Source organism: Theobroma cacao, chromosome 9 (assembly GCF_053813885.1).
Source record: "Theobroma cacao isolate CCN51 chromosome 9, ASM5381388v1, whole genome shotgun sequence".
In the NCBI taxonomy this organism is placed as follows: domain Eukaryota; kingdom Viridiplantae; phylum Streptophyta; class Magnoliopsida; order Malvales; family Malvaceae; genus Theobroma; species Theobroma cacao.
The window spans coordinates 41,577,924-41,603,183 of NC_142647.1; the positions used below are offsets into that span (position 1 = coordinate 41,577,924).

General features: G+C 32.1%; 1 protein-coding gene and 1 long non-coding RNA gene across 3 annotated transcripts; both read right to left on the reverse strand.

The window, feature by feature from the left end:
* Nucleotides 1-530: 530 nt before the first annotated feature.
* LOC18589883 (isoflavone 3'-O-methyltransferase 4-like) lies at nucleotides 531-2,739 on the reverse strand. Of its 2 annotated transcripts, none has more exons than XM_088810289.1 (3): nucleotides 1,559-1,674; nucleotides 1,133-1,197; nucleotides 531-903 (listed from the first exon to the last, which is right to left on the reverse strand). In XM_088810289.1, exons 2-3 carry the CDS (start codon nucleotides 1,172-1,174, stop codon nucleotides 607-609), a joined length of 339 nt encoding a protein of 112 aa, XP_088666415.1. In that variant the 5' UTR covers nucleotides 1,175-1,197; nucleotides 1,559-1,674; the 3' UTR covers nucleotides 531-606. The 2 variants fall into 2 exon arrangements, with proteins under 2 accessions (XP_088666415.1, XP_088666414.1); XM_088810288.1 differs by lacking the exon at nucleotides 531-903 and adding an exon at nucleotides 2,206-2,739 and having other exon boundaries at nucleotides 1,148-1,197; nucleotides 1,559-1,870.
* Nucleotides 2,740-14,329: 11,590 nt separating this feature from the next.
* On the reverse strand, nucleotides 14,330-16,678 carry LOC148760980 (uncharacterized). The gene is made up of 3 exons (XR_016028496.1): nucleotides 16,128-16,678; nucleotides 15,397-15,476; nucleotides 14,330-14,528 (listed from the first exon to the last, which is right to left on the reverse strand). It is a non-coding gene; the product is annotated as an uncharacterized LOC148760980 (long non-coding RNA).
* Nucleotides 16,679-25,260: the final 8,582 nt, after the last annotated feature.

The following is a 25,260-nucleotide window of genomic DNA, read 5'->3' on the forward strand; positions in this document are numbered from 1 at the left end:
CCAAGCCATTAATCAGAAGATATCATACATCCTACAAATCATGTCCAAAGAGAACCATCATGACATCTTCTCTGCTCTATAGCAGCAGTAGCTCTCGCTGATAATCAATCTCAAAGAATCTGAAGCTCAAAATTTCTGCACAATCACATGATGACATTCTTCTCTGAAGTTTGCTTTTACCAATAAAATAATAGAACAAGAAAATAAACAAGATTCTGCCACGATGACCGAACCATCATCTTCATATGTTGGATTTGTGATTCTGAAAGGTGCAAAAGCAATCAACCCAAGAACCGGCACCCAATACCACAGAACAAGAACGTTTGACCCATTAATCTGTTCTAGGAGGGGGAAGCAAAAAGCAAACATGCATTTGCTCCTCCAAAACCAAAAGAATTGGACAATACAGCTCTAACCGGCATTTCCTTTGAAGCAATCAAAGGCATGGAAGCATTGCTAAATATGGGATCTGGTTTAGTGACATTAAATATATATATATATATATAGATATATCTTCATCAATACAAGGCTTATTCAATACAAACTATCAATACATTTCTTATTCGATACATACTATTAAATCACTTATATGATATAAGAGTCCAACTACTTGAAGAACTCTATGACCCAGAAGTTACAAACAGAACACTCATAACTGATGCCAGCGAATCCAGCTTTAGTTGCCAAGGCTTCGAATTCTGGTTTGGTCCGTTCCTTCCCTCCTGGAGAATGAGTCAACATAAGCACATCCATCATCGAAGTGCCTCTCACAAAAGCATTAGCCTCGGGTACAATCGGGAGGACAGCATCAGCCACTATAACTTTTCCATCATCTGGTATGGCATTGTAACAATTCTTCAACAGCTTCAAACAATGTTCATCGCTCCAATCATGAAGTATCCACTACAAAATTTTTTGCAAGTTAATTATGTCATTAATTTGTTATCTCATATTTCAGCTTCTACTTTTCTGCAACTTTTGATGAAGCAAAAAACAAAAAAATTGAACAAGGAATGCAATAATCAAAAGTGAAAATGGACTAATAATTGATGATTTTTGGTGAAGAGATGATTGAATCTGTAACTCACAGTTGCATACGAGGGGAAAAAATTGTCTACAAATGATATCTTACCTTCATGAAAATGGCATCTCCTTTAGGAACACTTTTAAACATATCTCCCCCTACATGTTCAACGCCTGTAATTTTTTGTTGATTGTCCTGTTAGTGCACAGGCAGAATATACCAAAGCAAGTAGAAAAAACATGCCATTTGGTATCAATTATGAAATGTATTTGATGAAATTAACTGAAATCCCAAAATGCAGAAACCAAATTTAAGCTTAAAAGTGGTTTTTGAAACAATTTGCAATTTCAAACGATTCAGTTATCTTTCTTTTAAACACAAAATTACAAGATTCGCTGCCTATTTATGGTGTCATATTTGTAATACACAGGACTAATGCAATTGCGTTAAATTGGACGAACGAGGAAGGGAATGCATTAGGAACAATTAGCTAAGCATTTTACTTTCACATTCTGGATTGAGGTAAGATGTTACTAGGATAGGCCGGGGCATGTTGTATAACATGAGGCAAGTCAAAATTAATACCCCTAATAGAGGGGTACTTGGGAAGTGATAATGCTGAGAGTGACTCCTAGACCACCGCCAACATCAACCACTCGGTTGAGCTGCTCAAAACCCTTGCAAGTCTCCAGGATCTTCTTCACGATTATAGTCGTGTGATTGATCATTGCAGTATTGAAAACTTGATTGAACCTTGGGTCCTTGCCAGGGTATTCAAATACGTGTGTTCCATGGACTCTGTCAAATGGAATTCCTCCTTCCAGAATTGCATCCTTCAGCTGGGACCTAGCCGTACATTAATACATATGAGAATCAACAATGCATTGAATAAAAAATAGATTTAAAGTAATATTTTACATATATACTTCACCCTCTTCGCCATAAGTTTTAATGCTCTATTTGAGAATCACGCTACATGAAATACGCACATATTAGCTATTGAAAAACCAAAACATTAGAAGTTCAGCTGCCAATAATTGAAAATATATTCCGAATCTCAACTGACCCTGCGGACAATAAAGTTCCAAGTAGACAAGAAACAGAGCAGAAGTTAATGGAGGACTAAGAACAATGGCTTCATCTAGTCAAGAAAGGAAGAGAGAGAGAGAGAAGAAACACACCAACTATCAAGGAAGACCTTGTCCTGAAGCAAGGACATCAGGGGGCCTAATGATACACCATCTTCATTTGGAACAAAGAATTTGGAAACAGGCGTCAAACTATAGAGCCTCTGAGGATTGTTACCCTGTTCATCATCAGCTACAGAGCAACCAACAATATTATGGCTCGCTAAAACTCTAAGTAGGCGGTCCAGCATCGACGGCGCGTCTGGATTCTTGGTACGTAACTGGGCTGCTATCTCCTTTGGGGAGAGCTTGGCATCTGGACCCGCTTTGGCTATAATCTCAAAGAGTTGAAGCTGAATGGCTGCATGCATAGACATGGGCAGCGCATTAGAGGTGACAATCTGAATGGCATATGAAAAGCTTTCTTGATTCTGCTCCGCCGAGGATTCCATTGGACTGCAAAGCTTTTTTTTTTTTTTTCTCTCACTGAAATTAAGTTGGATCTGGGGAATTGTGAAGGGTGACAGATAAAAATGGAGGGCGACTCTCACCGTAAGTTTGGAATGACTATGATAGCTAGTGGCCTAATGCCAGTGCACACTTTCCTCCAAAAGCAACAAAAGATAATTGAGAGAGTGGCCAATGAAAAGACAGGCTACGTGATTTTGCTTGGCGCCAAAAGTTACGCCGGAACCAGGTTTATGTAGGCCACTGCCAAGGCCATTCCATTACAGTGTTTGAGAATTGAAATGTGCCTATCTGCACGTGATACAATAATATATGTAGTGATAATTGTGTTTATTATGTTTTTTATTTTATAATTTTTTTAAATAAGAATTAAAGTCAATCAATATATTAAAAATTACATATATAAAATGTTATAATCAATAGTAAAAAATGTAAAACAATGTTATGACAATTTGTAATGTTGTATATTGATTGTTTAGTTTGATTACAAAAAGCAATGTCTATAAAAAAAATTAAGTATAAGATTTTGACAAAGCTCCACAAAAGATGTACTGTTTTACGTCTTTTGAAGTAGTGTGTTAATGTTTTGTTTGTACTCTAAGCATAAATAAAAAAAATAGTGATAATATACAATAAAACATAAAGCTTTGTGACTAAACAATTATTTAAAAGTAATAGTAGTTGATATTGGGCTTGAAACCATAGAACTTCATATTAAGGATATTGGGCATTTTACTTGAAATTATAGCATTACAAATCAAGGATAATTAATTAAGCAGTGGATATCAAATAGATATCACGACATATCAAAGACATCAAGCGTTATAATTGGAACTATAACACCTTAGGTCAAGGAGATCAAGCATTATACTTGGAAACATAACACTAAATCAAGAATATAATTAAGCAGCGTCAAAGATGTAGATATCCCATATTGTCTGGGTTGTTTATTGAATTTTGAAAAAGATAATAAATAATAAGATATAAATAAAAAGAGATAAATATGAAAAGGATAAAGATTTTTTTTTAAGTGGGGGAGAGGGGATTCGAACCTTATTGATTATACATCAACCAATGAGCCAAATGCTCGACATATGAAAAGGATATGGATACATGTACAGCAATCCTAATCTTAAATGAATGGGAAATCTGAAAAGAGATTAAGTTAGGTTGAATTAAAACTCAAGAAACCAATTCAAAAAGGAATATAACACATTGGTTATAAATATAATTGACCATCAGTGTCAAAAAAACACAGAAACTGAAAGGTGAATATAGAGAAAAAAAAATAGTTCTTGAGTTCTTGGGTTCTTAAAGTGTGCTTGGTTGGAGGGAACAGAATAGCGATTCCTCCGCTATTCTCATTTCTGAGATAAAATTGCATTTAGTCGGAATAGTCATTTCCAATACTCCCTTGGTAATGGTTATTATGAATTGTTGAATATAAGAAAAGAAGTTGATTAGACAAAAATCCCCTTTTACAATTTAAAAAATTATCATATAAAATAATACTAAACCTATTTTTTTCTCTCTTTTCCTCACTCCTTCTATTTCTAAAGCACGGAACACACAATTTTTTACTTCATTTTCAAAAAAAAAAATTAAATATTATTTAATATATTAATATTATTTAACTATAATAAATATTATAAAAAATATTATTTAATATTATTATTTGAGTATAATAAATGTAACAAAGAATATTATTTAATTAGTATTATTTAAATTTAATGAAGAATATATTTTGTCTTTTAATATTAAATATTATTTAATTATAATAAACGTTTAATTATATCCTAATACAAAATATTATTAAATTATAATAAAAATATATTTGTATTTTGGTGAAAATATTATTTAATTATAGTAAAAGGTATTTTGATTTTATTACTTGGAATATTTTTATCCTTTAACAAAATAAATTCTTTAATTTTAATAAAAGGTATTTTTATCATTTATCACTTTTTCCTTAATTATTCATAAAACTATTCTTGTCAACCGATCATTGGAATAAATCATAATACTAATTTCTATCTTATTCCATTCTCATGAACCAAACTATATAATAGCTATTTATTCCTTATTCTATTCCTACATAATAACGATTCTATTACTCATTTATTCCATTTTGCGAACCAAACGCACACTTAGATTTGAATTTCTTTTTGATCTAGAAGAATCAATTTCGTATGCTTAGAAACTATTTTGATTAAAGGGAGAAATAAAAAAAAAAGAGTGTTCTAGTTTCTTGAATAAGGTTTAGAGAAGTGCTCCTCATTCCTAGTAGTTCATGCGTGGTATTTGGATTTGTAGTTTGGTTTTCATTTTGGGTTTTTCAAAACAATTAGGTAAGTTTCTTTTTACATGATTTTATTATTTATTTATTTATTAGTCTTTAAAAAATAGAAGTTCATATAATTTATGTAAAATCCCCAATGATGAAATTTTAAGAAAACCAAAAGTGGCTTCTTGGAAATTTCTAGGTGAGAATATTTCAAAATTCTACTATAAGCGTTTGGAGATTTTGGAAAATTATCAATACAAAACGATTTACATAAAATTTTTAAAAAAGATAAAATTATATAATTAAATAAATACATTCTCCAATGATGAAATCTCAAAAAATCCAAAAGTGGTTTTTTGGGAATTTTTAGGTGAGAATTTTTCAAAATTTTATCATAAGCGTTTGGGAGATTTTAGGAAATTTTCAATATCAAGAAATTTTATTTATTTTGAAAAACTAATAAAATAAAAATAAAAAAGAATAAAATTAAAGATAAAATTAAAGAAATAAATAAATAAACTCTAATGATGAAATTTCAAGAAAACCAAAAGTGACTTCTTGAGAATTTCTAAGTGAGAGAATTTTCCAAAATTTTACCATGGGCTTGGGAGATTTAAAAAAAAATTTAGTATCAGGAATTTTTATTTATTTTGAAAAATTAATAAAATAAAAATAGAAAAGAAATAGAATTAAGTATTGAACTAGATTTAATAAGACTTAAAAGACACATAACTGATAAGGTACCAAGTAAATGGATGTTGTGGGGTACTAACACCTTCCTCACATGTAAAAGACTTCCGAACCTAATCTACTTCGTAGACTAGAATCTATTATTAATGAGCCTAAGTCAAGACTAGGACCTCATAAAAAATTAGATTCATTTGGATTGTCAATCGCACCTAAACAAAAAATATTGATAGCGACTCCTTTTTAAGTCAAACTATTGAGTTCTAAGACTCACCATGTTATGATAGCTTGGTGACTCCACTTGGGACATTAGAAAGTTGAGCCAATAGTATGTTATATTGGGATAAGCACCAATTAGGATTGGTTAAGGCGTAATTCTAATCATGTAACAATATCATTCATGTTGAATGTTAGTTATGTTGAATCATTCATAAATAAATGGAAGAAAATTATAAAAAATATTATTTAATCATAAATAAAAATAGGGTAGGTAGGTAAGAGAATGAAACATTTAGCTACACAAATGTATATAGGTACATATAGAAAATAAAAAAAATATGATATAATATAAAATTATAAATATAAAATAGAATGATTGCTTTGGACTAATATCAATGACGGAATTTCATCCAAAAAGACAAAGAGTTGCTATTCTCGGGATGACTTTCATAAAAACGGAATTCAATTAGGTTTTTTTTCGAAGTGTCGAGATAAATCCTAATTTTATATTCCAATATTCCATTTATTCAAGCAATTACCTTAAATTCATAAAGAAATAAATTCACATAATGTTCCATTTAAAATTAAAATTGATATGATTATTAATTAATTTAAACAATGATTGTCAATAAAAGATTAGTTGTTTATTCAATAAAAAATAGTTCAATAAAATAAAATAATATTAACCCATAATATTAATTAAAAATTATCTATTCAAATAGAATGTTTCTTAAAAAAAGATATATCGTAAAAGTCAATTAGGTATTTAGTTACATTAAAATATTAAATATATTGTTATATAAATCAACAAAATTATATTTATAAATACATATATTTAAATAAAATGTTTCTTTAAAAGACAGATAGTAAAAAAATAAATGAATTATTTAATTATATTAAACTATTAAATATATAAAAATTGTAATCAACAAAATTATATTTATAAATGCGCTTATATGACATCATTCATAATTTTATTTTGGCATTGCATACAACACGTATATTTTGTTAATGGGACAAGAATTTCGATGATAGGAGTTTCTCAAGGGACTTATAGAGATGAGTTCTTTTGAGGGTATTCCTAGGTGGAGAAAACTTCTAGACCTCACCAAAGAATTGGATGGTCTACGAATGATTTTTTCGATACAAGGTTTTCACTTCCCATCATTTAAAATTGGTAAATCATGACATCATAATTGCATGATGTGCATTCGTAAAACTGAAAAATCAACTTTAGTTCGTTTAAAAATATATATAATAATAATAATACATAAAAATTGTAATAATAAATTAGAAATCAAGACTGTAAATTAGACATGTAAAATCAAGACTAAAAATAATATTAGCACAGGGGTGTTAATCCTTTCCTATGTGTAATTGTACTACCGAACTCACTCTAAAGCCCATAAACCAGTTATCGTTCTTTAGATAGACCTCAAGTTAATTTAAAACCTTATCGATTGGAATCGAATCAATAGATGATCAATCATACCTAGATAAAAAAAATTAATAACGACATCCAAATCACCGCATCTAGCGATCAAATTCCTGAACCCGCACGTTACGACACAATCTAAAAATAATTCTTCTATACCATACACTGAAAACATTGTTTATGAAGAAATTTTGCAAGCTTTGTAATAAATATGTTTTTTCATTTCTTTACATTGTTATATATTTATTTGATCATACTCTTTTAATTAATGATTCAAATACTCATTCTTTTATTGAAGGATGCAAACAAAGTGTTATATATTACACAATTGTGCATCAACATCTAAATCAAAAATTAGTTATTTCACTTCAATTCATAAATTTATTATGTATTATCCTTTGTTAATATTTTTGTATTATTTTTTCATCCAGTAATGTATTCAATATAATAATTTCTTTGATATCAAAACTATCTAACATGAGTTTATATATTTTACAGGAAATGTGGGGTTTGTAATATATGATGTTATGTCAGATGGCTTGATGCGTTGCTATTTGTGGTGGGCATTGTTTGTATCTTTTATTTGCTATTGCTTTCGAGGTTCATTAGGTATTGCTGTTTTTTATTTTATTTTGTTTCATCGAAGGTGCTAATGAAATAAAAAAATGTTTTTATGTTACTTGATGATTATTATCGGGTTGATTGTTGTTTTCATTAACTGTCTATTTTGCTGTAATCTGTATTGTTTTCTTTGGTTGATGAATGCTTATATATCTGTTATTTTGCTGTAATCTGTATTTTGCTGTAATCTGTTATTTTGCATCGAAGGTGCAAAGTCTAAGCGAATGTTTATCATCGATGGTGAACCTGCATTTAGAGTGCTATGAAACACTGTAAAGACTTTTCTAGATCCCGAAATCGCTTCCAAGACTCAAGTATGTTAATACTTTCTTGCAATATTTTGAAACAAATTATACTTTCTTTTTGTGGTTTTTGACTTCTTATAAACTAAGCTCTGAATAAATCAAATAAGCTGCTCTCAGTTGTCTATATTCCAACTGTAAGTGAAACTTGCCACAACTATGAAGCATCTTAAAACGTATTCAGGGACTCTATATAAGTTTGAAAAAGAAGTATAAATGTCTCTTTTTGTTGTATAAATTTGCACCTCCAACTTTATTAGATTCGACTTAACCTAGTAATGTGCAAGGGAACAATTCTTGATGTTTTGAAGAACTGGCTTGAAAGAAGTATTCGAGTTATTTTTTCGATGTTTGGTGAGGTCATTTACCTTCCAATATTGTGATTGTGTTCTTTTCTTTATAACTATAAGCAATCCTCCTGCTAAATGCCAAAACTTTTCTTACAATGATTGTTATGAGTTATCTTGAAATATTCTTGGATTAATTTATAATTTAGGGTAAAATCAAAACTGCTTCTAGCTTTCAAACTTCCTATAATCAAAGATGTAGAATTAGAAGTAAGACTTGAATTCTTTGCATCATACTTTATATTTTTCAAGTATTCTGTCACGACCCGGAACTCCCATCGGGCCCGTGACAACCGCCGCGACGTCTCGATAAGCACTCATTACCCCGAATGCCGATCGAAACCCCGCAAGGCTTAGCATCAACTTCCGCATCTCCCCGGTGAGCGACAGTTATTAAATCTCGCATTTCAAGAAATCATAAGTTGTTTCCAACTCAAAACAATAAAAATATTATTTTCTAGCTCACTGGGGCATTTTCGTCATTTTCTTTTTTTTGAAATTTCGAAATCCGAAAAAATATAATATGTAAGTGGAAACACATATTTCATGATTTAAATTAAATTTTGAAGTCTAAAACATTCGTTTAAAGTAAAATTATAGCTATTTGAATATAATAAAAACATTAAATAAAATATTCTATTTTCTTAAAATACAATATTTTCAAAGTCTTCCTAAAATAACTTTTGTAGCATAAGAGTAAAATAAATTTATTCATATAGTAATAAAGATAATTAAAGTATGAAATTTCGTTTACAGTGACACGTGGGCCCCTAATTAACCAAGAAGGTGTAGAGCTACGAACCCTTACTTCCTATGATGCAACTCCGAGATTAATTCTCGTCTTAATCAACTATCAACAAACTGTCCTGAGCCTGAAAAATGGATAGGAAGAGGGGTGAGATTAAATAATCCCAGTGAGTAAACAATTACCATCAAAAGCATCTAAAGCCGAGTAGATGGAGACAATATAAAAACGTTATATCTCATTAATGTTCATAACACAAAATTCGTTTCAATCTATACCAAATAATTTCTTTTCATCAAAATTTCCCCGACTTATGAATTTTTTTAAACTTGGCCCCTGCCAATATCATTCTCGCGGGTACCTTCGTCAAGGTATCCCACTGAGACCGCCAAGGCTGTTCAATGACCCATACCCATAAACATGTTTTCACATCTGACACACAGCCGTTCCTTGGCGTTGGCTGAGTCTCACTCTCACGTGGTGGCCCGAACGTGAGGTGCACTCAAATCATACCTCAGGAGATACTTCACCCAACATCTCCCCCCGGAGGTAAGTATATAATTGAGTTACCGTGCCCCTCTCATAGGCAGTCCACGGAAACCCCCACCACTGCAGTGACCGTTTAATATACCACCAGACCCATAAAAATTCCAGTAGCATAATAGGGCGAATAAAATGTAATCCAGTCTACCGAGACCAATCCAAAATTGTTCATATATTTCATGCCAACCCCAAAAATTTAGCCATCATGCTACCATAGTGTCATAAGCCCCAATTTCAATAACATATAAAATCATAAATTTCAACACAGTCTCCATATACTCAATTTTCCCAAAACAATATTTGATTTCAAAACCAGTATAAATCTCATTTTTTATTAAAAAAACATTTTAATTGGAAAACATAATATTTTATAATTTAAATTCACCATTCAATAAAAGCATCAAACAAGTATAATTACTCTAGATATTTAAGACGATAAATTGTCCACTCACAGTTCTAGGAGTCGATGTACTCCTAATCCCAGTCTTCAAGCACAATTTTGGTACTTTTACCAGTGTAATTTGCTCACCACCTATCCACAATGTACAATACATAATTCACCACATCAATGCTTGACCATTATAAAATCAATTCAGGCTCGATATATATGCATGATATGACATGCAACTTATCCGACTACCGCTTAAATGCGGTGCTAACCTAATTCGGCCTATTACCCGATTAAATTACTAACGTGTCCAATTTAATCTCAAATTAATTTTTTTCAAGTTCTATACCTCAATTGCACCCAAATTGACTTAAAGTCCCTCGGTGTGGTGCAAATTATCAGTCTTGATAGCAAATTACGAAAATACCCCTAATGGGTAAAAATTCATATTTTTGCTCCAAAAATTTCCATTATTTTTCTAGACTCATAATTCATCATTATTCATCATAATTCCTCAAATAAACATCAAGATCATCAGCCAATATTCCCCTAGAAAATTCAGCCAATAATGGTAATGGAGGAAAATAAATTCTTTTCTTGTTGTTTTGTTCCTAAATATGCTAAACTAACACTAAACACTAACATAGCTCAAAATCAAATTTATCTAACAACTTTCTCTCTCTAAACCCATATGACCAGAATTCAAATCATCCTCAAATCACATGATTCAACCATGAAAAATGATGAAAAATGCATGGGAAAGGTAAAGCACAAGACAAATTTAAGAAATGTTACCTTTTTTCACTTGATTTTTGAATTTCCACCTATTTTCCCTTTAAATTTCTTAGCTAGGGTTTTATTTTCTCCTTTCTCTCTCTTGTTTCTTGCTTGGCCGAATGTTGAAGAAGAAGAATGGGTGGGCTGATTTTTTTTATGCCTTTTTTATTGTTTAATGAAATAATATTATTTTATTCATATTTTAAATATTTTATTAATTCATTTTTTTTTCTAGCCATCCATTTGTCCTACTTTTTCCACCATGCATTCCCTTTGACTTATCCAAGTCTTAAGTGAAATTTCCAGATTTTTCCAAAGTGTTGGTGAAGTAATTTTTGATATTTACACTTTTGCCCCCGTAAAAATCAAAAATTACATTTTTGCCCCAAAAACTGAAAAATTGTCCATAGACATATTTTTTATCCCTTATACTCATATCATTCCCCAATTTGTCAAATGTGATCTAAATTCTCTCAAAATCTCAAATTTTATCCGCAGATGGAAAAATTACAATTTTACCCTTATATAGTGAAAATTTCAATTTGACTCCGAATTGATCCTCGAACTCCTAATTACCATTTTGAGTCATCCTTGAACTGTGAAACTCTTAATTTCACCTCAAAATTCCTATTTGAACTAGTTCGAGGCTTAATCGACTTAATGATACCATTAGAGGCAATATCGTCTTTTAACGATTTCTCGAACTTCCTAAATATACAAACATTCTATCGAGCATGTGAATGATATTATAATTATTTTACAAAGTAGGGTTTGACAACACTACCCCCCTTAAAATAAAATTTTGTCCTCAAAATTTCACTTATTAACTCAAAGAAAAGGCGGGGTATTATCTTTTATTCGATGCTCAACTTCTCCTGTTATCTCCTTTATAGGGAATCTTAATTCACTAAAAATCATTCTTTATTTTAGTTAATCACAATATCAACCCCACATATGTGTATATGCTTTATAATCCCATTTATGCATCCAAGATCTTTCTTGATTTAATCATCGCATACGATGCAGTATCATAATTCCTCAGAGTCATCCCTTTGTCCTTAATCATCTTTCGTGCCTCTATATTGCTTTGTATCCTTCTTGTATTTCGACATCAATTTATTGCTTAAGATTTAAGTTCATTTGAACTTTGTATACCTCAAGTATTTTTGAGTTCTAATTTCCACAATATAGTAAGAAATTCTTACAACCATATTCCATATGAACTCATTTACTATATTATTCTTGAAACCTTTATTTACACGTCCATCACTTGGTATTTACATCCCCTATCACTATTTTACACCTTCGTCTAACTTTTCACTCACTTTCTCCAGATCGGACTCGTGCTTCATCTTCCGTTACAGCGAAAACTCTTGTTGAAGAACGAGTCAATGGCTTCAAAGATGGTTGTGCTGGGGTGTTGCTACCCATTTCAGATCGTACAGTTACCCCCTGCCTCGGGTGTACTCTAGAGGAATCTCTCCTCTGCATATCCGTATGAGTTAGTGGGGATGGAGCAGCTACTGTAGCCCGTCCTAACTGTGGGCAATCACTCCTAATGTGGCCCGGCTGGTCACAATGAAAGCATCTTATGCCCCAACACTCCCCAACATGATATCTCCCACATTTTTCGCATTTATTTAAACCTCCAAAACTCTTCTCGGAAGTACTACTCATCCCAGACCTGTTAAATCTCGGAGGTCTCTGCTGTAACTGTGAAAGTGGGGGTCGAGGAGATATCACCGGAACAGAAACAGTATTCTCAGAAGCAAATGTGTCCTTACCTCTTTTGGGCAGTTGACTAGAGGATACATTCGGGTTTCTCCTCTTTGCAAACTCAGCTCGCATTCTCCGATTTTCATTCGTGAGTTTTTCGGCCCTTAAAGCCATCTGTACAACTTCTTTATGAGGCTCCCGGCCTGTCACAGTCATCCTCTCTCTGATCTCGTTACGGAGCCCTTCTTCAAAATAACTAGCTTGATCTTGCTCAGACTTCACCAGGTCTGGCACATATGACATCAGCTCATTGAAACGAGCCTCGTACTCTTCTATGGTTAAATTCCCTTGTTGTAAACTTAGGAATTCTCTCTTCTTCTCTTTTTGATGAAAGTAGGTGTAGTATTGACCGTCGAATTCTTGTAGGAAGTCTATCCAAGTCAACGAAGTAATGGAACGTGATTTTACCGAGCTCCACCATGTACGAGCCCTCTTCTCTAGTAATCTTGTGGCCACCATTAACTTCATATCATCATCCAATTTCATATCCACAAATGTCTCCGTTACCTGAGTAATCCAATCTTTAGCTGCAGTTGCATCCAAATCACCAATAAAAGAAGTGCAACCCAGCTGCCTAGCTTCCTTAAGCTTTTTGGAAATGGAGACATCTGGCACTGGTGGTGGAACAAGAGGTGGTGGTGGTGGCACTGGAGATACTGCTGGGGGAACAGTATGAGGGACTCGACCAGCTTGAGCTTGGCCCATAATGACATTAAGAAAAGCTGCTAATGCCTGGACTGCCTCAAGAGACATGGCATGAACACCAGGAGTAGCAGTAGGTGGTGGAGGAGGTGGAGGAATCTCAGTAGGCTCAACAGCAGGTGCTGCTCGAAAAGTAGGTGCAGCAGACTCCCTTTCCACGGGATCTGGCTGACTAAGTCTAGCACGGCCTCTTCCCCTCCCTACTGACCTATAGAGAGGTGGACGCCCACGTCGAGGAGGCATGGTACTCTACAATAAGAAATGGAATAGACTTAGATGAATTTAAATTCTATATGCAACTAACTCGATATAACCTAACTTAACTTGACTTACTTAACTTAACTTAACTTGGGCCACGCAGTGTCAGTGTGGATTTCTTAAAACAACTTTAAAATCAAAAACTTTGAAATCCAAAGCTTTAAAATCAAAATCTTTGATCTTTAAACCAGGCTCTGATACCAATCTAATTGTCACGACCCGGAACTCCCATCGGGCCCGTGACAACCGCCGCGACGTCTCGATAAGCACTCATTACCCCGAATGCCGATCGAAACCCCGCAAGGCTTAGCATCAACTTCCGCATCTCCCCGGTGAGCGACAGTTATTAAATCTCGCATTTCAAGAAATCATAAGTTGTTTCCAACTCAAAACAATAAAAATATTATTTTCTAGCTCACTGGGGCATTTTCGTCATTTTCTTTTTTTTGAAATTTCGAAATCCGAAAAAATATAATATGTAAGTGGAAACACATATTTCATGATTTAAATTAAATTTTGAAGTCTAAAACATTCGTTTAAAGTAAAATTATAGCTATTTGAATATAATAAAAACATTAAATAAAATATTCTATTTTCTTAAAATACAATATTTTCAAAGTCTTCCTAAAATAACTTTTGTAGCATAAGAGTAAAATAAATTTATTCATATAGTAATAAAGATAATTAAAGTATGAAATTTCGTTTACAGTGACACGTGGGCCCCTAATTAACCAAGAAGGTGTAGAGCTACGAACCCTTACTTCCTATGATGCAACTCCGAGATTAATTCTCGTCTTAATCAACTATCAACAAACTGTCCTGAGCCTGAAAAATGGATAGGAAGAGGGGTGAGATTAAATAATCCCAGTGAGTAAACAATTACCATCAAAAGCATCTAAAGCCGAGTAGATGGAGACAATATAAAAACGTTATATCTCATTAATGTTCATAACACAAAATTCGTTTCAATCTATACCAAATAATTTCTTTTCATCAAAATTTCCCCGACTTATGAATTTTTTTAAACTTGGCCCCTGCCAATATCATTCTCGCGGGTACCTTCGTCAAGGTATCCCACTGAGACCGCCAAGGCTGTTCAATGACCCATACCCATAAACATGTTTTCACATCTGACACACAGCCGTTCCTTGGCGTTGGCTGAGTCTCACTCTCACGTGGTGGCCCGAACGTGAGGTGCACTCAAATCATACCTCAGGAGATACTTCACCCAACATCTCCCCCCGGAGGTAAGTATATAATTGAGTTACCGTGCCCCTCTCATAGGCAGTCCACGGAAACCCCCACCACTGCAGTGACCGTTTAATATACCACCAGACCCATAAAAATTCCAGTAGCATAATAGGGCGAATAAAATGTAATCCAGTCTATCGAGACCAATCCAAAATTGTTCATATATTTCATGCCAACCCCAAAAATTTAGCCATCATGCTACCATAGTGTCATAAGCCCCAATTTCAATAACATATAAAATCATAAATTTCAACACAGTCTCCATATACTCAATTTTCCCAAAACAATATTTGATTTCAAAACCAGTATAAATCTCATTTTTTATTAAAAAAACATTTTAATTGGAAAACATAATATTTTATAATTTAAATTCACCATTCAATAAAAGCATCAAACAAGTATAATTACTCTAGATATTTAAGACGATAAATTGTCCACTCACAGTTCTAGGAGTCGATGTACTCCTAATCCCAGTCTTCAAGCACAATTTTGGTACTTTTACCAGTGTAATTTGCTCACCACCTATCCACAATGTACAATACATAATTCACCACATCAATGCTTGACCATTATAAAATCAATTCAGGCTCGATATATATGCATGATATGACATGCAACTTATCCGACTACCGCTTAAATGCGGTGCTAACCTAATTCGGCCTATTACCCGATTAAATTACTAACGTGTCCAATTTAATCTCAAATTAATTTTTTTCAAGTTCTATACCTCAATTGCACCCAAATTGACTTAAAGTCCCTCGGTGTGGTGCAAATTATCAGTCTTGATAGCAAATTACGAAAATACCCCTAATGGGTAAAAATTCATATTTTTGCTCCAAAAATTTCCATTATTTTTCTAGACTCATAATTCATCATTATTCATCATAATTCCTCAAATAAACATCAAGATCATCAGCCAATATTCCCCTAGAAAATTCAGCCAATAATGGTAATGGAGGAAAATAAATTCTTTTCTTGTTGTTTTGTTCCTAAATATGCTAAACTAACACTAAACACTAACATAGCTCAAAATCAAATTTATCTAACAACTTTCTCTCTCTAAACCCATATGACCAGAATTCAAATCATCCTCAAATCACATGATTCAACCATGAAAAATGATGAAAAATGCATGGGAAAGGTAAAGCACAAGACAAATTTAAGAAATGTTACCTTTTTTCACTTGATTTTTGAATTTCCACCTATTTTCCCTTTAAATTTCTTAGCTAGGGTTTTATTTTCTCCTTTCTCTCTCTTGTTTCTTGCTTGGCCGAATGTTGAAGAAGAAGAATGGGTGGGCTGATTTTTTTTATGCCTTTTTTATTGTTTAATGAAATAATATTATTTTATTCATATTTTAAATATTTTATTAATTCATTTTTTTTTCTAGCCATCCATTTGTCCTACTTTTTCCACCATGCATTCCCTTTGACTTATCCAAGTCTTAAGTGAAATTTCCAGATTTTTCCAAAGTGTTGGTGAAGTAATTTTTGATATTTACACTTTTGCCCCCGTAAAAATCAAAAATTACATTTTTGCCCCAAAAACTGAAAAATTGTCCATAGACATATTTTTTATCCCTTATACTCATATCATTCCCCAATTTGTCAAATGTGATCTAAATTCTCTCAAAATCTCAAATTTTATCCGCAGATGGAAAAATTACAATTTTACCCTTATATAGTGAAAATTTCAATTTGACTCCGAATTGATCCTCGAACTCCTAATTACCATTTTGAGTCATCCTTGAACTGTGAAACTCTTAATTTCACCTCAAAATTCCTATTTGAACTAGTTCGAGGCTTAATCGACTTAATGATACCATTAGAGGCAATATCGTCTTTTAACGATTTCTCGAACTTCCTAAATATACAAACATTCTATCGAGCATGTGAATGATATTATAATTATTTTACAAAGTAGGGTTTGACATATTCACTATTAGGATTTGCACTTTCACTTTCCTTTGGAGAATTTGCTAATCAGAGACTTTATGTTGGGACAGGTAATTAACAACTTAAAAGCTAATGCAGCACGAGATACTCAAGCTAGCAATACAGAATCTAGGCTACCTCTGGAAATTTTCTGATAATAATGGGACGTGGAAGCCAAAAATTTCTTAACAAATTAAAATGTTGGCTCATAGCTACTTTACTTTTGATGAGGATGCTTATGCTGTAGGAGACTGTGTTAAGGTAATTTTTTTCAGCACATTATCTCATTTGTGATTTTTAGATTAATTTCATGATTCCTTAACCATTTGAGGTGTTTAATCCGAAGCATGTGCCAAATTAAGGAGCTACCCTCATCTCCAGTTCTTGCATCCTGCTGTATTGCATTGCTGGAGGTGCATCATATATTGCCATGGTAAGCTTGGAATGAATAGAAGAGTATAGCACTTGGAGCTTGAACATACCTCAAGTTTTGGGCAATTTATGTATGTAAATAAACAACATTTTACCCAGACTTAAAACAGATTTTTTTACTTATTTCTTAATATTTCAATTTCAAATTTGATATTTAAAAAATTTTAATTAACCTGCAACAGAGCACGGGGTTATATCTAGTTAATTAAGATTATTTGGTACACAAATTTTATGTGGACAGAATTTCTAGCTTACATGGGTGCCTTTATTTGTAAGAAAAAAGCTCTTCCTTTAAGGAGACATGGAAAGTGTTTTTAGCTAGAATATATATATTTGATCCATTAATTGTGTATAGTTTTTATACGTTGTCAACTCACTAAAATGTGCTACCTCATTAATGAGATAAAATAAAAAATCATTAATAATTTAAAATTAAATATTAAAAAATTTATAATAATTAATTAAATAAAAAATTTTATATTTGATACAGTGACCGTGTATAGCTTCTATATACTATTGGCTTATCAAATTTTGTCATCTCATTAATAGGGTTCATATTTTATATTCTGTCAAATATAAATCCAATATAAAAACTGTATGTTAAATGTGTAGAATTTATAATCTTTATGTGTTCACTTAATTATCATTTTAATTTTCTAATATTTTTTAATTATACTTTAATAGACATGTGAGAACTTGTAAACCACTTGTAAAATTTAAATATTTTCATAGTAGGTATATCCCAGAATGCACTACCCAAATGTGTAGAATTTATAATCTTTATGTGTTCACTTAATTATCATTTTAATTTTCTAATTTTTTTAATTATACTTTAATAAACATGTGAGAACTTGTAAACCACTTGTAAAATTTAAATATTTTCATAGTAGGTATATCCCAGAATGCACTACCCAAATGTGTAGAATTTATAATCTTTATGTGTTCACTTAATTATCATTTTAATTTTCTAACATGTTTTAATTATACTTTAATGCACATGGCAGAACTTGTAAACCACTTGTAAAATTTAAATATTTTCATAGCAGCTATATCCCATAACGCATTACCCAAATGTGTAGAATTTATAATCTTTATGTGTCCACTTAATTATCATTTTAATTTTCTAATATTTTTTAATTATACTTTTATGCACATGTGAAAACTTGTAAACCACTCGTAAAATTTAAATATTTTCATAGTAGGTATATCCCATAATGCACTACCCAAATGCATTGATATGCCCGTCAACTTTTTTGGGGCCCAGCAAGATATCAACACAAATAACGCACCTTCCAAGTGGCCGTCAGAAAAGGTGAGGATGGTCAAATTAAGCATGGTTATGTAACTTTATTATTATTATTATTATTATCATTATTATTATATACATGTATATATATATATATATATATGTCGGCCTAGCAAGATAGTTGTTGGATATTTTCAAAAAAAAGATATTAGAATAAAAAAATTATGATTGTTAAAAAATAAAAAATTATATCTGTTAAAAATAAAATAAAATAAAATAAAGTCACGTTTGTCGGAAAAGATCAATAAAAGCAATTGTTTGAAACAGACACAAACAGTGTCTGTTGGGAACAAGCATCTAAGTTTATAAAAAGGGCCTTTTTTTACCAACAGAAGATACATAAAAAAATAAGAAAATCTTTCCTTCCTTTCTCAAACATTCTCCAAGTCTTCTATATTATTTTCCTGTAGAAAAATAGTATAGAAGTTTGATAATCTTGTTATACTCCAGTAAGTGCTCAATAGAATGATTTTGTCAATGCAAAATGCCGTCAATCACTGAGCTTCATTATATTTTCGATATTTATACGTCGGTAACTCTTTTGCACAATACAAATGGATAAAAGTTTAAAGACAGTGACATTGATGCACACCTTGAAGCCAATTTCTCAGTTTTTCCAGTTTAGTGCTGTAACAATCTTAAAGTTTTATTTCATTTCAACAATGGCTGCTGCAAGTGGAATACTAAGAGAATTGACTTCTGTTTTTGTAAAATTAGACCGAGTTGATGTAGGCCAAGACAAAAGAAAATTGATTTTTCACGAGATTAACTATAACACCCGACCCTAAATTATCTGTGATATATCATTCACATGCTTTGGATAGCATGTTTGTATATTGAATTGCCCCGAAAAACAAGTTAAATGACTGTATTGCCCCTAATGGTACGATTCAATTAAATAAGTCTTGAACTAGTTTAAACAGAGAATCGATGATGAATTTGAGAAAACTAAAACCCATGGGTTGATTTAAAATGAGGATTCAGAGTTTGAGGTCCGATATGGAGTTAATCCGGACTTTAAGTATTCTAGGGGCAAAATGGTAATTTGCCACCTGAGAACGAATATGGAATTTTTTTTAATCCCGTTTGATTAAGATTGATTATATTAAACTTATTGGAGTATAATTTGAGGGTTTGGCAGTGAAAAAGGTTAATTTTAATTATTTCTGGAGTGTAGAGGTAAAATCGTAATTTTTCCACCCGTAGGCAAAATTTGAGATTTTGAGAGAATTTAGATCACATTTGACAAATTGGAGAATGGTATGAGTATAAGGGATGAAAAATATGTCTATGGGCAAATTTTCAGTTTTGGGGTAAAAATGTAAATTTTGACTTTTACGGGGGTAAAAGTGTAATTTCAAAAAATTACTCCACCAAGACTTTGGATAAGTCTAAGAATTTTATCTATGATATGGATATGTGGGACAAGTATATGGTGAAAATGTGGAAATAAATGGATGGCTAGAATTTAAGGAATTAATAAAATAAAAAAAAATGAATAAAATAATATTATATTATTTTAGCCTTTTAAAATGTCAAAATTCCAGAATTCTCATCTTCTTCAGCTGTCCAAATCAGGAGAGAAAAAGGAGGAAAAGAAATAAGAACCCTAGCTGAAAAAATTTAGAAAAAATCAAGAGAAATCAAGAAATCAAGCATTAAAAAGGTAAATTTCATTGATTTTCCTTGTGATTTTCACTACCCATGCATTTTTTTCTCATTTCCATGCAAAATTAGAAAGTGGGTATGGACACCCATGCTGGCCAAACCTCCATGGATGAGTTTTGAGCTTGAGTTTTGGTTGATTTTAATTGAATTAAGTGATTTTAGTTAGGTTATATTGAAATATAGTAAAAATAAGCTAGAGAAATAATTTTCTCCCATTGAAACCCATTATGCTGAATTTTCTAGGGGAATATTGGCTGCTGATCTTGATGTTTATTTGAGGAATTATGACGAATAATGATGAATTATGAGCCTAGAAAAATAATGAGAATTTTCGGAGTAAAAATATGAATTTTTACCCACTAAGGTTATTTTCGTAATTTACTATCGAGATTGATAATTTGCACCACACTGAGAAACATTAAGTCAATTTGGGTGCAATTGAGGTATAGAAACTGAAAAAAAATTAATTTGGAGTTAAAACGGATGCGTATATCGATTTATCGGGTAAAAGATCGAAATAGGCTTACATCGCGTTTAGGCAAAATTTAGACATTTTGCAGTTCATATCATGCATTAGTAGTATAAATTAGTTTATTTTGGTTTAGTACCAAAGTAGTAAACCTCTTAATTGTACAATTTGTCAAGGTGGCGAATCCTTTAGCAAGGGCAAAGAAATCGCACCCGAGGAGTAATAGTTGGAGTACTCGAATTTAGTTTTCGAAAACTGTGAGTAAACTTATTATCGTCTTAATTATCTAGAGTAGTTTTCTACAATTGTGTGATTTTATGGAAAATGGGTTTAAATGGTAAATTGTTATGTTTTAAAAGAAATTGTGATTTTATAAAATGATTTCATAAATTTTCTGAAAAATCAAATACTGGTTTTAAAAATAGAGTAATTGGAGATTACCTTTTTGTGTTGTAAATTTATGGTTTTAAATTGAATGACTTATGACAATAAATGAGCATGAATGGCTAAACTGATTTTGGTATTAGAATTATTTGTATTGTGTATTTAAACTTGAGAAGCTAGGTTGCGATAAATTGCCATGTCATGCAGAAAAAGATTTTATAAATCAGGTGATAGATAAAAGATTAGCTACTGCAGTGGTGGGGGGTTCCGTGGGCCAGCCTATTAGAGGGGCACGGTAAACTCCTTTATATTCTCACCTCGGTCGTAGAGGCGCGTAGGGTATCTCCTGAGGTGGGCTTTTTGAGTGCACTTCATGTGGACCACCGCGTGAGAGTGAGACTCAGCCAACGCCAAGGAACGGCTATGTTTCAAAATAAAAATATGATTTATGCGAAATATGAATTTTTAACAGCCTTGGCGGATTCGGTTGGATACCCCTGGTCCAGGTGTCACCGAGTACAGGATTTGGCATGAGCCAAGTTTTGAGTAATTCACGAGCCATATTGATTATTTGGTTGAAATGAATATTCGTGATGTAAAAAATTTACTGAAGTTAATTATTTTTTAATTGTCTCCATTTACTCGCCTTTAGATAGTTTAGATGGTGTCTGTTTACTCACTAAGATTTTATAATCTCACCACCCTCAATTCCCCATATTTCAGGTTCGGGATAGTCGGTAGATAGCCGATTGCATCAAGGACTTCAGTTAGCCTTGCATTGTCAAAATTATAGGTTCACAGACTCGCATCTGATTGGTTAGTTGGGGGCCCACGTGTCATTGTAAAAGTAATTTTATACTTTAATTACTTGATTTAAAATATGTATGAACATATTTAGCTTTTACACCATGTTTTTGGCGGATTTCGATATTTTTGAAGAAAAATGACAAAAATGCCCATGTGAGCCAAAAAATAATATTTTATTGTTTTGATTTGGAAACGACTTATGATTTCTTGAAATGCAAGATTTAATAATTGTCGCTCACCGAGGAGATGCGGAAGCTGATGCTAAGTCTTGCGGGGTTCCGATCGGCATTCAGGGTAATGAGTGCCTATCTGGACGTCGTAACTATTGTCACGGGCTCGATGGGAGTTTCGAGTCGTGATAATTAAAGTGGTATCAGAGCATGGTTTAAAGATCAGAGATTTTGATTTTAAAGCTTTGGATTTTAAAGTTTTTGGTTTTAAAGTTGTTTTAAGAAATCCACACTGACACTGCGTGGCTCAAGTTAAGTTAAGTTAGGTTTGATAGAATAGAATACGTGCATCTGCATATAGAATTTGGAATTGTTTAGACTTGTTTTGGTTTTTCTTATAGATCTTATGGGAGCTATAGGAACTCTTGTTCCCAGTAATTCATTTCCTTGTTAATGTCATGCAAATGTCATAAGTAGGGCCATTGTTCGGATTTAAGATGCCACCCGTGACACGAGCCAGTGTTGGAGAGATCTTAAAACGAATGCTCCTAATGAAAGAATAATGAAATGATATATCCCTTCGATTATGGATGTAGAAATTTGGAATTGGACAAATAGGCCGTGATAATTTATTCATTTGGTGGAGTGTATATATTAAGCATTGAGGTAAGAGTAAATTCATACATATGTGCATGAAGATAAGAACACTATGTTAATTGAGTGTGTTATGCCCATATAAAAGTGCTGTTGATTTCAATTAAGCGATTGTGAGATTTTAAAAATTGATTGGATCTATTATAGTTCATGGATATAAGCACGTGAACTAACTCGAGAGTGAGTACTAATGATTACTATAATTGATGTGTGGTCATGAAGTAAGAAGTTAGTAAACAAATCTGCTTTAAAGATGAGCTTGAACTTTGTTATGCATAGTAAAAAGGAGCCAAGGGATTAAAGGACTAGATGTGAAATTGGCAGCTTGAGGTTAAATGACTTGGAAATGTCGAATCTAGTCTAAGTGCCATATGAAGTTCTATAATTGAGATTGATATACGAATTACTTGAAAGATCAATTTAAAAGTGTATTCGGTTCAAAGTGTGGTCTATGATACGAATGATCAATCTTAAAGGTGATCTCCCCAGAGTAAGGAATTTAGAAAATATTGATGTTTGGATATACTCTAAGAGAGAAAACTTCTGCATCCTAAGTTTAGGACAACTTTGATCTTATGATTGCAAAGGCAAGGTGTAATAACTAAGTAAATTATTCACTTAATAAATGTGATTGATTATTGATGAATAAAGTCAAGATCTTGATGTTTAGTGGTATACAATTTGATAATTATGTATTTAAGGGTTATTTGGAGACAATTTCTTTATCAAATTTGTACTAAATGCTATGGTAAAGGCATATCAATTTTAATATGAAAATGTATCCATGAATGATCTTAACATATCACCAAAGGAGAATTAAACATGTTGAAGTTAATGTTCTAATAGTGTGCATATGATAGAAAGCTAGTTTGTAAGTTGTAGTTTTCATGAAATATATAATGATTATCAATATATGGACATACACTTGGAGTTATAATTTACAAGTTTGGAGTATTTAAGATATGATTAAATGGAATTACCATTAGTTAAGGTACGTGAATCTTCTAATTAAATTTTGTGGAGTACACATGATAGTAGAATAGATGAACAGAGTGTCGTGATACTATATGGTGAAGTTACTATACAATATGGAAAGAGTATTCTAAAGTGGGATTTATTGACTGATGATAAGTGATGTGCAATCTGAGATACATGTAGCTATGAATAACTTTGGAGATCTTTGCTTAAGCAAACTCGTACTAAATGTTATGGTAAAGATATATGAATGTTAGTGGCAAAATAAAGACATTAAATCAATGTTCTGATCGCGTACTTGTGATAGAAAGTTAGTATTGCTAATTGTGGTATAGACTCATAGGGAAGCCACACGATTGTGAATAATTGAGGTAGTAGCTTTAAAGGTAGAAGAGTTGCTGGGATAAAGTGAAATCAAACAGTTGCAACGCCACAGTACTGACTATCAAACGCTGTCGCGTTAAGAACCCCTAATGGTTAGCAAGCATGAGAAAATTGAGAGTGGCATGAAGATGAAAATTACGAGTTGAGGAATGGTCATTGGTTTTCATGCTAAGCTTTGTTGTTTGGAATCTTAAGTGCATTGGGGAGGTATTAAGATAAAGATGATGAGTGAAATTGTAAAGTTTCTTTATTGCCTTGTATATTGGTATGTAAGAGAAAGAAAAGTTAGAGAGTTTTTGAGATGGTTACATAAAAATAAATAAATTAATTAATTAACATGGGGAGTGTTAAGATGAATAATATGATGACTGAAGTCAAATCTTAAGAAATAAGGAAGACAAGAGATTAAGTCTTGTTAAAGACTAATGAAGAAGCGAGTGAAAGGTTAGATGAATATATTAGATACTGATAAGAGATATCAATACCAAGTGAGGAAAATGTAAATAAAGATTTCAATAATGGTATAGCAAATGAGTTGATATAGAATATTGTTATGAGAATATACTGATCTTGTCTTAACTTTGTTGAAGGGAAAGGATTAGTAACAACACAAGTAAACTAGGTGACATGCTAGAAACTCTTGGAGATAAATTGAAATATGAGTAGTTGGGTATACCTTTATGGAAATGATATACTTGGAGTATGAAAGAGCAAATAAGTGATTAGGTGTTTCAAGAATATTTAAATACCTTTGAGGAAGAATTATACATTATACGAGATGAGTATAAGATGTGTGATTTTGAAACTTGCTAAGGAGTCAAATGGCTAAGTCACGAGTTAAGTAATCATCTGTTGTGAGATATAAGTTTAAGATAGATATTCCCAAGGAAATACTCAAGAGAAGTTTTGCTTTAGATCTCGTTAAAGCAAGCACTAAGTTATGTGATTATAAAAAGGAAGCTGTAAGCTGAAAGTGATATTCATATTAATATTGAAAAATACTTGAGGAGAATCTAGTTTCAAGTTTTACAATTTCAGATACAATTTGTAAATTGGTTAAGGAAGAATGATGTTATAATTATATGAAAGAGTTGAACAAAGGATGATAGAAGTTAACCTTGAA